This window comes from Tiliqua scincoides, chromosome 4, assembly GCF_035046505.1.
Source record: "Tiliqua scincoides isolate rTilSci1 chromosome 4, rTilSci1.hap2, whole genome shotgun sequence".
Taxonomy (NCBI): Eukaryota; Metazoa; Chordata; class Lepidosauria; order Squamata; family Scincidae; genus Tiliqua; species Tiliqua scincoides.
Window position 1 is genome coordinate 164926557 of NC_089824.1, and position 15688 is coordinate 164942244.

Sequence of the window (15688 nt, forward strand, 5' to 3'; positions counted from 1 at the left end):
ATTTATTAAATTGGTGTATTTTAGTGGATAATAAAAGAGCAACTTACAAATCAGGAAATCTCTACTTCAGTTCTCACCATTGCCATGAATTCACTCTAGATGGCCTTATTGAGGTTCCAATCCTAAAAAGTAGTAGCGCTGGCACTGAGCTCTGGTGCTCAGATGGGATGGGGAAGTGGGGAGTGGGTAGGACCGGGAAGCGGTGGGCGGGGTAGTAGGAGGAGCTGGGGCAGGAAGGGGGTGGGACAGATGGACCAGAGTGTCCCGCCAGTCCTCCCCCGGCTGTTGCTGCTGGTTCCTGAACTCTGTGTTGGGCTGGAAGGCCTGACTTGAAGTCCCTCAAGTCTGTACTGGCAAAATAACTGGTGCTGATTTGAAAAGGCTTATTGCAGGGCTTGGGGCTTTCCCTAGGAGACAGGGACTTTTGTCTCCTTCCCCCAAAGAGACCTCCAGCGGTGCTGCAGGATGCAGTGGTAGCTATTTTGGCACCACTGCACCTGGTGGAGCCACTGGCTTTAGGATTGGGCTGTTAGTCGCTCTCTCCCAATCTTAACTCCCTTCACCATTTGCAGTATGGGAATAAAGACATCTGCACTGTTTTAACTTTAACTTTACGCTGCTTGGCTTTATTGTGCCATGTTATTTTTATATTACTGTTTTTATTGTTGTTATCTGTTTCTGTTGCTGTCTTGTGTTTTCTTGCTGTGTCTTTTGATCTTTTTGTCGAATTTCATTACTCTGCTGATGTTTATTCCTTTTCACTGTATTTCCTGTATTTTGCTGTGTTATTGTTTTTATTTTCATTATATCCATAACCTCCTTGGGCACCCTTTGTTAGATATAAACAGATTAAATAAATAAAATAAACTTTGAACAATTGAAGATGCATTGTAACTGCTAAATAAGTTATAGTTTAAGTTGTAGTTACTATAATTGCTTATTACAGTTAAGAATTCGTTATTTTTTCAAAGTTCCAAATAGACCAACAACAACCTGTGAGCTTCCAGGATCTATAGAATGTTGAAGGCACTTGAGCCATGAAAGTATCAGTGTGAGGTAAATGGATCGGGAGGTGGGGAGAGAAAGAGGGAATTCGTCTGCTTGAGTCCCTAACAGTTTGTTATGGCATAGGGCCAAGGATTATTTATTTATTAAACATTCATGTCCCCCACTTTCCCCTCTAATTAGGGAGGCACTTGTGACTCAGGAACTCAAGGATTAGGGTAGGGGGAATGTACGCTGTGAAGTTGAAAAACACTCCCTGCACTATAAAAGAAGATGTCAGGGAGGAAGGATACAAAAGCACCTTTACTCCTTCCTATCCTCTAGAAGCCTCCTTCCTTCCTTGCTATTTAGCAGGGGTTGGCAATGAACGGCCCATGGGCTGGATCTGGCCTGCCACCCAAAGTTATCCAGCCTGCAGTTTCCTGCTCGTCATCAACCAATGGGCATTTTTACCCCAGGAAGCTGCAGCAGTGGCATAGGGACTCTGCAAGCCTGGGCAGATGACTCTGCCATTCCCTGTCTGGCAAGTGACAAACTGGGTGGGAGACTTTGCCTCCCAAGCTGAGCTCCATGTAGCCACTGCACTCTGCACAGCCATTTCCAGGAGTTTAGCAACTTAGAATTTCAGCAGTGACACGACATTGTCCCCAAATGCGTAGCCCCTTGGCCAGAAAAGGTTGCTGACACCTGTTGTATAGCAATGTAGTGCTCAGGTTTAGGACTGGCAGCCAGCCCTGAACTTGAGGACTTTACAACATAACAGACAAGGTTTTCAGAAGGACCGGAAGGAGAAAAAGCGGTCTTTTCTCCTTCTCCTGAAATCTGCCCCATGCAGTCACTGAACAGCACTACAATACTCTTGTTCCGGACTTGTTGAAGCCCTGAACCAAAGCTTTCCTGTTGGGGATGGAGATACATTGCAGGTCCTTCTAATGGAGCAGATTAGAATATCCATTTCACTCATCAGTGTGTGTTAAAAAGGCAGAAACAATAACAATACAAAAGGGGGTTAAACATATAAAAAGGCAAAATAAGGAGTCAAATATGCACCTTTAAATGGAACACATAATGGACAGTGGCTGTGATCTCTATTGCTTTCCAAGTACTGAAGAAAGATTCTGGGAATCCAAGTTGACTGGGGACAAGTCTGCACATATTTCCATTCCCTCTTCACACAGCATAATTGGCCTGAGCAATTCATTGCCACAAGATGTGGTGCTAATCATCAGCTCGGGTGTCTTTGAAAGAGAAAACAGATTCATTGAGGATACGGTTGTCTATGGCTGTTAGCCATGACAATTAAATGCAACCTCCATGTAGAGAGTTCATTAAAAAAAAAATGTTCTGAGCTAGTATCCCTCTAAATTCCAGCTGCTATAAACAGACAACAGGGGAGGACTCTTGCCTTCACATTCTGTGGCCTTCCTGGAGGCATCTGGCTGGCCATGGTTGGAAACAGCATGCTGGATTTAATGGACCTTTGGCCTGATCCAGCAGGGCTCTTCTTATGTTCTGATGATTCACATGTGCTGTGGGTGAGTAGGGGGAACTGCTGCTCACCATGCCTGGGGCCTCTTGCGCTAGATCAATGGGTAGGCCAGAGGAGCGGGAACAGAGGATCCTTTGTACTGACTCCTCTCATCCCTGCTTTGTATGTGTTGCAGCTGCCAGCTTCCCTACAGCATGACCCAGGACTATTCATCCTGGCGGGCAGGGGGTAGCAGTCTGTCAGCATAATCAAACTCTCCACCCCAACTGCTTTTTCTCCAGCTGGGGAAGAGAATGTGACTTAGGGCATCAGAAATGGAAGTATTCTAGGCTGAGGGGTGTGTGTGTGTGTGTGTGTGTGTGTGTCTGGCTGCTCCTTTTATCTAGCACCCCCTGTTGGTGGTGCCTGCAAAGGAAGGTCTCCTGGGACTGCAGTAAAAGAGATCCAGAAGGCATGACCTGGAGAGCTGAGCCCCCACCTCAATAACTGATTGTCCTCCTCTTTTGACAGAATGGTGCTGTGCCTGGCGAAACTGGTAAACGAGATGAAAACATCAAACGTGGCAACTGGGGAAACCAGATTGAGTTTGTTCTCACGAGCGTGGGCTACGCCGTTGGACTTGGCAATGTGTGGCGCTTCCCATACCTCTGCTATCGCAACGGGGGAGGTACATATTGACAGCGTGAAGTGGGGCATGCAGTATGTGAGCAGATAGTCAGAAGGACTCAGTTCTGCCATGGGTTAGTGCTTGAGTGCAGAAAGTGGGGTATGGGTACATTAACTCCTACAGCTGACTCTTTGCCCAGAACTGTAGCATGGAACTAGGGGGGGCTTTATAATGCATCCTAATAATTCTGGAATTTGACTTCCTTCAACCTTCCAATAAAGATTCTAGGGAGAGTTGTGTGCAGGCTCTAGTGAGCACACAGTTCCCCCTGCAGGAAATTTGTGCCATTACAACCAGTATATGAAATGCATGGTACTGTATGTCCTTAAAAATGGCAACTAAAGAAGGCAAATTATGAAAATGTATTAAATTGTGCACAGTGTGGAGGAAGTGGATAAATAAATATTTTGTCTCTCTTTTGTAATATCAGAACTCAGGGTCATCTAATGAAGTAAATTAGCAAAAGACTTGGGACAGTGAAATAATAATTAATGTATGGAATTAATGGTGGAAGTCATGATCTCAGCGTATTGGAATGGCCACTCTTAGATGTTATCAAAAAAAGATTAGAGGAGTTCATAGAGGATAGGTCTATCAATAGCCAATAGAAATGAGAGCTACAGGGAATTTCCTGACTCAACGGCAGGATGCCACAGAGTACCAGTTCCTGGGAAACAACAGTGGAAGAGAGCTACTGCTTTCAAGCTCTGCTTGTGAGCTTTCTAGAGGCATCTGGTTGGGCACTGGGGAAAGCAGGATGCTGGAGTGGATGAGCCTTTGGTGTGACCCAGCAGGGCTTTTCTGACGTTCCTCTGCAAATTTCCTCTTCTTCCATCTCCAGGTGCATTCATGTTCCCTTACTTCATCATGTTGGTGTTCTGTGGAATCCCTCTCTTCTTCATGGAACTCTCATTTGGACAATTTGCCAGCCAGGGCTGCCTTGGTGTCTGGAGGGTTAGCCCCATGTTCAAAGGTGAGAGGTGGCACCCTGTCTCTTGTCACTTCCAGAAACACATTCACCACTTGTAGCCTGTGGTCCTCCTGGGTTGTGTAGGGACACTTGTTCACACATTTGTCTTCAAATGTAGACTCCGGTGTATGGGTTAAACTACAGGTGAGCAGAGCTCTGACCAGTGATGGACTGCATATGCGATGCCGCTGCTGGTCCCTGCACACACCCCAAAGCCTCCAAAGCAGAGGGGAGTTCTGCTCCCCTTGTCTCAGGGGGCTTTTCTCAACCTCGCTCTGCGCACAGCCTCTTTGAGGCTCAGAATGCCTGAATCACTTGAGAGACACGAATTCTGGTTTCTCTCAAGCAATTCGGGCATTCTGAGTCTTGCAGAGGCTCAGAAAAGCCTCCAGCACAGCTTCTCCTCATCTTTGGAGACTTTGTATAGCGTCAGGCCTCACGACGACATGGGTGCCAGTTTGCATCCCTGTCACTAAGCGACATTGCATTGGTTGGCAACCTTCAGTCTCGAAAGACTATGGTATAAGCCTACAGCACCTGGTATTCCCAGGCGGTCTCCCATCCAAGTACTAACCAGGCCTGACCCTGCTTAGCTTCCGAGATCAGACGAGATCGGGCATGTGCAGGGTAACAATTGCTGCAAACTAACGTGTCACTAAGCGACACGTTAGTTAAATTAAATCAGCTAGAAGCAGATCGATGGCTGTTTGCAGTGACAGCATGGCAGCCCATGCTGTTACCTTTTCATCATGTTTACCTCACATGTGGCATTCTAGTGCACACCACAATACAGATGCAGTATCCTTATTTTACACTGCATGCACACACGTTTGCATACACATGGATGTCTTGGTGCAGTTTTCTCTCTGGTTTAATGAACCAGGAACAGGCAGCAACACAATGAATCTGGGGGAAGAGTAGACAGGTGTTCAGAGTAGGTGTGTCAGACCTGACTACAAGTCATTCCTCATTATCCACAGGATAAAAAAAAATCAATGGATCAGTGGAAAATCAGTGGAATAATAGGTTTAAAGTCCTACATCCAGGTTTCTTGCTCCTCTATTGTCACCCCAGAATGCATTGGTTTAGACCAGCAGTTCCCAAACTGTGGGTCCAGGACCCACCAGTGTGTCATGACCCAATTTTTGTTGTGTCGCAAAACTAACAGGGCAGGTTAGGCAACGTGTATCAAGGGTTAAACAAGCTGAAACTTGGGGGGGATGGGACTGCTGCCCAGTCACCATTATAGCCAAACCCCTTGTCATTTATAAAGCAGGCGGCAGCCTCTTGGGCCTGTAAAAAGTTTGGGAATCACTGGTAAAGATGCTATACTGAATTCAGCCACTAGATAGGATGAATAATGGAATCTGGTGGAATGAAATTATAATGATTTAACAGCGCAAAGGTAGGAAATTGGATTTTGGTGCTTTTTTTCATTGTTACAAGGCATTTAAAAGTAGACTTCAGTATCAGTGGTGAGTCAAACCAGTGGATACCAAGGTCCCATTTGTATATGTTACAACCAGATATATGAACCCTCCCCTATCCAGGCAAATCATAAAGCAAACTGACAGTGCCACTTATGGCATGCACACTGAAGGTTGGCCACTTATGCCTTATTACCTTTCTTCAGTGTTTCTCAAACTGTGGGTCAGGACCCACTAGGTGGATCGTGAGCCAATTTCAGGTGAGTCCCCATTCATTTCAATATTTTATTTTTAATATATTAGACTTGATGCTACCTTCGTATGTGACTGCATTTAGGGAAATATTACAGACTTGTACTTTTAACAAGCTACTGTATATACTCGTATTATTTTAACAATGATAGTAAGTGAGACTTACTCCTGGGTAAGTGTGGGTAGGATTGTGTCGTATACTTGTCTTACATTCCCAGGGTTTTGAGCTGCTCAGAGTTGTTGGTTCTGAACCCTAGAGCCCTCAAAGATCCCTGTTCGGTAGTACTGCCACCACCCTGTAAGAGCCAGTGCCTCAGTCCAGGGACACTGAGACCCTCTAGGCTTAACTATATCCTTTATAGGCACTGAGCACTCTTTTTTAAATTTAAAGCCTTAGTCCTTAAGTCATTAGTCCTCAATGAAGATTTGGTAGCTTGCTGAACGGCTAGGCAGGATTCTGAACCTTTGTCCCCAACAGACAATGTACCAATATGGTAAAAAGATTTTTACTTTATTAAGTACATAGGGTTACAAAAAGTTACAAAGGCAGCAAATGCTAGAGGCATAAAAACTTCTAGGAAACATATCAGCATAAAACAACAAAGCTAACTGGCTAACTCTATTATTCTCTAACTCTCACCTGGGCCAGCTTCTTTTGTAGATCCTCAGGCCAGTTACCTAAGAGGCCACATGGTCCTGGCGGGGCAGGATGTGCACCCACCACCTATCTCACCAAGAGACAAAGACCAAAAGACCCTGTCCTACGGAAGTGGGGCTGGATGCTAGCCCTCTCAGCTCTTCCCTCCCCCTGGAGATCTACAGCTGCATTCCATCCTTGATGGGCGTCTTTCTGGCTGCCTAGGTGCTACATTATCACCTTCCATTGAGTTGTAAATTCCTAGCAGCTAGGAACTGCAAGCAACTTCTGTTTTACTGTTTTAGCTTGTTTCAGGCTTTACATGTTACTAGGCCTAAACTGTACATATTCATGACAGATTGCAGCTTAGGATTGTTCAAAATTTTCCTACTTGGTGATGTCACTTCCAGTCATGACATCATTTCCAGTGGGTCCTGACAGATTCTCATTCTAAAAAGTGGGTTCTGGTGTTAAATGTGTGAGAACCACTGCCTTAGTTTCAGTGTTTGCAGAGTTCAATTCTTGTGCATTTTATGCATTATAATTAGCTGCGTTCTCCTGTACTCTTATACCTTAATGTTCTCTTCCTTCCTGCTTTCCCTCATATTTTGCTTTTCCCCACTCCACAGGTGTTGGGTATGGCATGATGGTTGTCTCCACCTATATTGGAATATACTACAACGTTGTGATCTGCATCGCCTTCTATTATTTCTTCTCATCGATGACACGGGTGCTACCCTGGACATATTGTAACAACCCGTGGAACACACCTGATTGTACCGGTGTGTTGGACGTTACCAATAGCTCAGCTGAGTCACCACTCAACCTCATACAGATTCTTAACCAGACTGTCAAGCGCACTAGTCCCAGTGAGGAATACTGGAGGTGATGATGGAGGGGGACTAATGGGTAGGGGATGAACAGGGAACTAGCTGGTCAGTGGGGATGACTCGCCTTCCTTTGTGAGAGATGCCAGCCCAGTTCTCAGTTTCTAGGATCGCATTATGTGGATATAAGCTTCTGAGATAGATGGAGTGTATGGAAAGCAAGTGATGACTTTGGCTGTAGATGGCCTGGAAGTTTCCTGTTTCGTCCCCGTGAACATGAGGAAAAGCTTGATATGCCATGAATGAGTGGAGAGTGTCTGGCTAGGGGACTTCAGTCAGAGGCCGAGATTTCTGAATCTGGAGAAGACAGGCAGGAAAGCTCTTTATTGGGAAGGGACAGTAACTCAGTTGTGCAGGTCATGTTCGTATACAAAATACCCTGATTCAGACCCTTGTATCTCCAGATAGGCAGGGCTGGCCCACCCATGAGGTTGGATGAAGCAACCATTTTGAGCAGCAAGTTGGAGAGGCAAAAAACTGACATGGGGTGTCCCTCACCACATGCCTGCCCACCTTCTCCCCCTGTCCATTACCTGCCTGTCTGCTCTACGCTGCTGATATCTCATCCTTGTCTCACTTGCTATCTTTGGAAAGCAAGTGAGAAGAGGGGGGCAGTAGCATAGCTAGAGGGGTTGCAAAACACTAAGTTTTGCACAGGACCTCACCACAGCATGCAAGTGGCACCTTCTCCTTTGGAGCCGTTCCAGTATGTCCTCCATTTTACTCCAGTGACCCAGAATGGCACCAAAGGGTGAGGCACTGTGCAAAACTTAGTGTTTTGCATCCCATCTAGCTACACTACTGGAGGGTAGTGATGATTCACCTCCTCTTCCAGCACCACTGCCAAAGATTGTGGAGCAAGAGAAGGAGATAGGGGGCCACTGTGATCCTGTTTTCAGATGCCTCTCCTTCCAGGAGAATGAACAGGAAGAGAGTTGCCACTGCCACCTCCTCTCTTCCTCCACTGACCGCCATTTCTTCAAAATGGTTTCTTCTTCTATAGCTCCCTCACTACTCCTTCTGCTCCCCAAATCCCCTCCACTTAACCAATTTTGAAGAAGTGGAAGAGGAGGGAGCAGCAGAGATGAGGTTGCACGCTAACATGTATGTGCCTCCCCCCAAAAGAGCAGGAGACCATTTAGGCACCAGTACAGCCAGGCCTGTAGGTAGGATTGAGAGAGACTGAAGCCAGGGAGGGCCAATTCCAGTCAAACCAACAATACTAACCTAGATGGACCAATGACCTGGAACAAAAGCAGCTTCCTTTGTTCATATGCTGGACCTAAAGATAGTGAGTGAGAAAATGTTTTTGTGTTGCTGACATTTTCAACATTTAAGAACAATGTATTTTGCCTCTTGAATTACAAGATTAGAAAAGAAATGTTGGGGTTTATATTTATCATCTGGTTAACCCAAGCTGCAGTTGTGTTGTGGAACTCCAAGGAAGACTGTAAGCTGGGAGTGAGAATCTAAATTGCTTGTGATTTTTTTTCTGCAAGTCTTGTGATTCCAATGGCCTAGAAATAACCAAAACCTTGAGGCTAATGCTCAGTTGTGTTTGTTTACTCAGGTACATGTGCCTGTCTCCTATTCCCAACAAGTCTGCTGAAAGAGCTAACAGCATAAGACCACCATTCCAACAATAGCCTGGCACTCTTGAAGTTGTTGGAGGCCCTGCTGTCTAGGGCAGAGCCTTTGGGTGGGGCAGGTTGAGGCAAGCAGTTGCAGGTTGGTGTGATGTGCATGCTAAAGATGGATGTGAGGCACCTCGCAACTCTGGCTTATGCTTCTGTTTTCCCTTCTAGGCGGTATGTGTTGAAACTGACTGATGACATTGGGAACCTGGGTGAGATTCGATTTCCTCTGCTGGGATGCCTGGGCGTCGCTTGGGTTGTCGTCTTCCTCTGCCTCATCAAGGGTGTCAAGTCCTCAGGAAAAGCAAGTAGAATTCCCTTTCCCTATAATTTTACTCTGCCTATGCACCCCCTACCTCCAGGGTGTCCTGCCCAACCACCTACAAGCTTTCTCCCCCGGACCCAGTAAGCCTTTTGTGCTGGAGCCTGTGAGAGGGCCCCATGAATATTTACTTCATTCATGGATGGTGTGGTATCAAATCATACACTTCCCTGGATTTAAAAAAAAAAACTGAGCTGTGGATATGGTGCTCAACCATTGACCATTGTTACTAGAGAGCATGATAAGCAGGCGACATGAGTTTGAGATATTAACAGAATATTACTTATTAGGGAATAAGCCCCATTGGACAAAATGGTCCATATTCCTGAGTAAGCATGTATAGGATTGAGCAGTCAGTCAAGGCCTCTGGGGAATTCGTAGTTTCTGGGGCCAGCTTACTACTTTCTGTATTTCCGAATTCAGTCCAACTTTCTCTTTTATTCCCAGGTTGTGTATTTCACAGCAACATTCCCTTACGTGGTGCTGACCATCTTATTTGTGCGGGGGATAACCCTTGAGGGAGCAGTTACTGGAATCATGTATTATCTAACCCCACAATGGGACAAAATCCTTGATGCAAAGGTACTTCTGTGGAATACAGTTTTGCTGCTTCAGGGCCGTAATCCCCGAGGCACGCTTCACAGTCACTATCACACTACACCTCTTCCTACTATCTCTGCTGTAGGGGTTTTTTGGCTGTTGTAAACTGGGCCGGAAGTTATATTGATAACCTGTTTCCCTCACTGACATCTTTTTCTTTGGTAGGTATGGGGAGATGCAGCCTCCCAGATTTTCTACTCATTGGGCTGTGCCTGGGGTGGGCTTATCACCATGGCATCATATAACAAGTTCCACAATAACTGCTACAGGTAAGAAATACTATACAAGCAGTGTGGCAGGGGTGTAGAGAGAATTGGTCAGAATAGCATAGTTCTTGCATCAGGGAAATTTCTATGGGAGAAGGAAAGAATCACAGCAGAGTATATAAGTCTTTATTCATGAGGCACCCCAGCCTTCCAGTTTTAAAGGCTTTTAATTTTAGGCATGACGAACTGTTCTCTAAAAACACGAAGGCTAGAAGCTATTTGTTTTTAGATCAAAACCTGAGGTGTGACACCACAGTCTTGACTAGATCTGTAAGAGCACATACTCAGAACTTAATAAGGTGGATTAGTTACCGCTTATGTACATCAACTGCACTTTTGTAGTCATTGCAATGAATAAAAGTTGGCTTTCCCTATCCTTTTTTAAAGTGATATTTTATGACTTAAAATTTTGTAGTCTTTCTCTCTTCTCCAAGAAGTCACAAGCTGCATACATGAAGTTCTGAGAGGGTCTCCCATCTGGGCATTGGTTAGGGTCAGCCATTCTTAATTTAGAAGAGAGAGCTACATAAGGTGGCTTGAGACCATTTTCTGTAGCTTTTCCCCATTCATTCAATGATTTTCTTGGCTGAAATAGTACAGATCTATCTACTAGTAGGTTCCTTCCCACCATCACAGAGCCTTATTACATAAATGCTCCTTTTTTCCTGCCATTTCATGACTTGGTGTGCCCTCCTATTTTCTTCAGGGACAGCATCATCATCAGCATCACTAATTGTGCCACAAGTGTCTATGCTGGCTTCGTCATCTTCTCCATCCTTGGCTTCATGGCTAACCACCTAGGAGTGGATGTCTCTAAGGTGGCTGATCATGGTCCTGGTTTGGCCTTTGTGGCTTATCCCGAGGCATTGACACTACTGCCTATCTCTCCGCTCTGGTCTATTCTCTTCTTTTTCATGCTCATCCTCCTGGGGCTGGGCACACAGGTAATCCATGAAAATGGGCACATAGGGCAATGTGGGTTGGGACATAGGTACCTACAGGAAAGAAGCACATTTGCAGTTATGACATAGTACCTAAAGAGTGAGTGGCCTACATGAAGCAACAGTGCAACTAGGCAAACAAATACACATGGTGGAAATTTGACTTTGGGTTTGGGCGTGAGTAGACTCTAGTTGTGGAATAATGAGTGTGTGAATTCTCAGTGTGAGCGGAAGGACACACTGGTATATGTAGAGCATAAATATTAGTGGAGAGTAGGATCCAGTTAGACACAAGTGCTGACATGCAGGGACTTTCCAAACATGGTTCAGGTAGCTCAGTGGGAAGGATGAGTGAGTGGCACCAGAAGAGAGGGAGCACTGGGTGATGGTAGATTCAAGGGGCCCTGGAAACACCTCATGAAGAATGGTTATTCTAATTCTGGGCTGGGCAGAACAAGAACAACAGTAAGTCAACAATAAGCCCAAACTTCCTTTAGGGCAAGCTATAGCACAGTGTTGCAAGGACACCAAGAACAGATCATGCCTTAGAGTTAGCACTCCATTGCTCCCAAAGTGCAAAGGCAGACTTGCCTGCTGGCTAGGTCATTTTACAAGCCATCCAGGCTTTTCCTCTGCTCTTCCCAGAAACAGAATGGGAATTGATGTGTATGGAAGTGAAAGACATCTGGCCCCGTTATTAAGGAAGGCAGGGTTATGAGGTTGGAGCCAGCTCAGGATTCTCATTTCAGTTTCTCCTTGATTCATTCTCTCCCCCCAACCTCAGTTCTGCCTCCTGGAGACTCTGGTCACAGCTGTCGTGGATGAAGTGGGAAATGAGTGGATCATCCGTTGGAAAACCTTTGTGACATTGGGTGTGGCCATCCTGGGCTTCCTGCTGGGTATTCCACTCACTACACAGGTATGGGGCCCAGGGAGCAAATATGACTCTGTAGAATCTTGTGTGTGTGGAGAGAAAGGGCAAAGTCATAGAGGTGAGCACAGGGTTGGTGGGAGGCAGAAATTAACCCTGCCAGGGCTGTAGGGAAGAAGATTTGCTTCCATCCAAGACTAACTGCTTTCTTTTCCTCTCCAGGCTGGTATCTACTGGCTCTTGCTGATGGACAACTATGCAGCAAGCTTCTCTCTTGTTGTCATTTCATGCATCATGTGTGTCTCTATCATGTACATCTATGGTAAGTTCACTGCCACTTGCATGAAACCCTTTTCTGGTTTCACCAGTCCATGGCTGCTTCTTTCATGGGCTATGCAAGGTTGGGCATTTGTGTTTTTTCCTTTTCAGAAGCCAAGAATGTTGAATTGTGATTGGCTAAAGTGACTAAATGCTAATTAGGATTCAGCAGGAAAGCCAGAGTTGAGTAGTTAACACATCCCACAGCACCAAACCCTTTGGCTTTTGTTTCTTGTGTTACTATGAACCAGGAACCTTAGATTTGTTGCAGAAGAAAATACTGAAACAAAAGGAGCATTCATTGATAGCCCTGGATTCCAGCCCTGAACTCAGGAATGAGAAACAGAGCTGGAGAAAGAATTAGGATAGACTACTCCATGGTCTACTTTGTCTAGTTTAGTAGTGTAGGCAGTAGTTCTCCTGACCCCCACACAGGACTAATGTTCAGGTAATCTGGAGTTTGCAGAAGAAAATGTGTCCCATTACAGTGATTTGCTACACTCCACTATCATCTTTCCCTCTGCTCCACACAGGACACCGGAACTATTTCAAGGACATTGAGATGATGCTGGGTTTCCCACCACCCATGTTCTTCCAAATCTGTTGGAGGTTCATCTCACCTGTTATCATCTTTGTGAGTGTATGAAGGGAACATCAGGGGGATGGAGGTCTGCAGGAACTGGGTGAAAGATTATGACTAGCTAACTGAATGGGAGTAAGGGAGAATGGTAAGCCTACCAGTACAAAAAAACCCAGTGGAACGGGTGCAGGTCAGAGAGATGCAAGGAAATGGCAAACTGCCTGCCAGCAACAGAGTGGAAGAAGGACCACAGCTGCAAGAGGGAAGGGGTCGCTGGCAGAGTAGTAGGTGCAAGAGATGGAAATGAGTCCAACCTTGTAGAGTAGCTAGAGAAGGATATGAAGATATGGAATCTGGGCAGCAGACTATTCCACTTCCTGCTGTCTTTAGGCTTTGACTCTGTCTTCTTTCCTTTCTCTCTCAGTTTATCCTTGTATTCACTGTGATCCAGTACCGGCCTATCACTTACAATACATACGTTTACCCCACTTGGGCTATCACCATTGGTTTCCTCATGGCGCTATCATCAGTCATCTGCATTCCCATCTATGCTGTGTACTGCATATTGAGCTCAGAAGGGGACTCACTGCTGCAGGTGAGACTATGAGATGGTGGGTGAAGGGATGGGGAAGTCAATGCTTCCGAGACATACAGGGCCAATGTGTTCCTGCCTTGGATCCCAATGGAGTCAGTGAGCTCAAAATCACTAATCTCTCCTCCCTTCTGTCTCTGCAGCGTTTGAAAAACGCTACTCGGCCAAGCCGTGAGTGGGGCCCAGCCCTGGCGGAGCACCGGACAGGCCGCTATGCACCCGCCCTCAGCCCCTCCACAGAGTCGCAGCTGGAGGTGCAGTTGCTGAACCCTGAAAAACCCAAGAGCGATGAGGCTGCAGTGGCTGTTGCCATCACCGTTGGAAGCAATGGCTCTACCCACAGCCAGGACTCCAAGATCTGAACCTTAGCCTGGGAGGCGGGACAGGGAGTCCTCCTTGCTCCTTCCCTTTCCCACCTGTCCTGGTCCTCCAAACCCTTCTCTGCTCAGATACACTGCAGCGCCCCCCACTGGGTGGGGGAGCCCTGGATCCCAGGCTGTGCTGGATTCTGGGGGGGCTGTGTGTTCCCACCAACCCACCCCATTAGTGCCCCCCGTGCCATCTTATAACCCTCATGTTTACAATAATGTTCAGATGGCCCCAATTCACAGCCAGGACCAGGGGTCAGAAATGGGGAGGGTGTGCACTGACTGAACAGTTGGGGTGCCTTGAAGGGTAACAGGAGGAGGCAAAACTGAAGCTTCATTGGCTAGCAGCCCTTGAGGTTGTATTCTGGCAGCTGCACCTGGGCCCAGGGGGTCTAGAATCTATTGGGGACAGAATGTCCCTTTACTGCCCTGGATCAGGGCCCTGGGGCCTGGCCCCCAAAGATGAGCAAATGGGGAATTGGGATGGGGAGGGACAAGGGGAAGTCTGTAAATGTGCTCCGGACATCCTAGGCAAAGCTCAGCCATGGGTTTGGCAGTCTTCAGTTAGGCTGTTGCTGCTGTGTGGACTCTTCCAGAAGATGCATGAAAAACTGCACACTACTCACTAATGCACATGCCTTCCCATTTTCCCTAATATGATCAACATGCAGTTCTAGTCATGGTGCCCATCAGCAGAAACATTCATGTTAGACCTTATTTAGTGAGACTAGCAGATTGGTAATTGGGGGGGGAACGGGGAACAATAGGAGACCTCTCCCTAAAGTGGGTTAAACCCAAGGGGGGAGCACCACTAATCTAACACAAGCATGTGCATTGTTGTCATGCAATTGCAAAACTAGCCTTATTTGCACAAACACACATCCATCCAGAATCACACATAGATGCAGATGTATAAACACGTAGCATCTCGTTCCCACACATATGTACAGTTGAGAGCCTGCATGTTCTCTACTTCAAATACAGGGCAGTACCACAGGCTCAGAGCAGGATATGGAGCCACTATACTACATAGGTGTACCTACTGGCTTACAATGTCTTCTGGGTGTTCACCCAAGCCCATTATTCTTGTACTGACCCGGGGGGGGGGGGGAGATAGTTCTGAAGCAGTGTTTTGTGCCCCTCCCTGGAGAGGAGCAAATTAACTTGAATGGGGTCCCTATACTGGTGAGACCCCCATTGGGACCTAGCCCTGCCCCACCTTCTAAGGCGAAGAGGCAGAGCCAACCATGGTGCTAAAAGCAGATGATGTGCCAAGTCCTGCCTACACCATTTGGAGGAAGCACAAAAGACAAAAGCACAACCTTCTCTGAAGGCTGTCCAAAGTACAGCCTGGGCTCCTTATGGGTCACTCCTCCAGTATTAGTGGGGAATGGAAACTGCCAGCCATGCTGGGCATATGGAGGGGTTGGCTAGAGGCACCAGTCCCATGTTTAACTATAAACCCATCTCCCTGACACAAGGCAGGGCCCGTGCTGGCTCAGGTGGGTAGGAATTACTAATGGTTCTGTCTTCCATTCTCATAAACTTTTGTTTCCATTTCAGTGTTGCTGCCTGCACTTTATCCCTAGAAATGCCAGTGTGGTAAGGTCAGGAAGCCCTGGCAGTCACCATCGTGCCCTCTACCCTGTGGCAATGATGCCAAGTCACTTAGCGGTGCCAAACAGTGCACATAGGGGGCACCCCAATGCTCCCAATCATGCACAATTGCTGCAGTGTAGCTATGGTGCCAATGGCAAGGGTGCAGAGGGCGTATCTGGTTCCTACCCACATGTTACCTGCTCCAGCCATGGGATGAGCACAGTGGCCAGTTCTTCAGTGGCAAATGAGCTGGTAGAGGGAGG

General features: G+C 46.6%; 1 protein-coding gene and 1 pseudogene across 2 annotated transcripts; one reads left to right on the plus strand and one right to left on the minus strand.

The window, feature by feature from the left end:
• Positions 1 to 4656: 4656 nt before the first annotated feature.
• On the minus strand, positions 4657 to 4776 carry LOC136650409 (5S ribosomal RNA; annotated as a pseudogene).
• Positions 4777 to 7076: 2300 nt separating this feature from the next.
• Positions 7077 to 14337, plus strand: SLC6A9 (solute carrier family 6 member 9). Of its 2 annotated transcripts, XM_066623399.1 has the most exons (10): positions 7077 to 7332; positions 9140 to 9272; positions 9738 to 9872; positions 10056 to 10159; positions 10863 to 11100; positions 11882 to 12016; positions 12191 to 12290; positions 12820 to 12920; positions 13291 to 13461; positions 13602 to 14337. In XM_066623399.1, exons 1-10 carry the CDS (start codon positions 7091 to 7093, stop codon positions 13818 to 13820), a joined length of 1578 nt encoding a protein of 525 aa, XP_066479496.1. In that variant the 5' UTR covers positions 7077 to 7090; the 3' UTR covers positions 13821 to 14337. The 2 variants fall into 2 exon arrangements, with proteins under 2 accessions (XP_066479496.1, XP_066479497.1); XM_066623400.1 differs by lacking the exon at positions 13291 to 13461.
• Positions 14338 to 15688: the final 1351 nt, after the last annotated feature.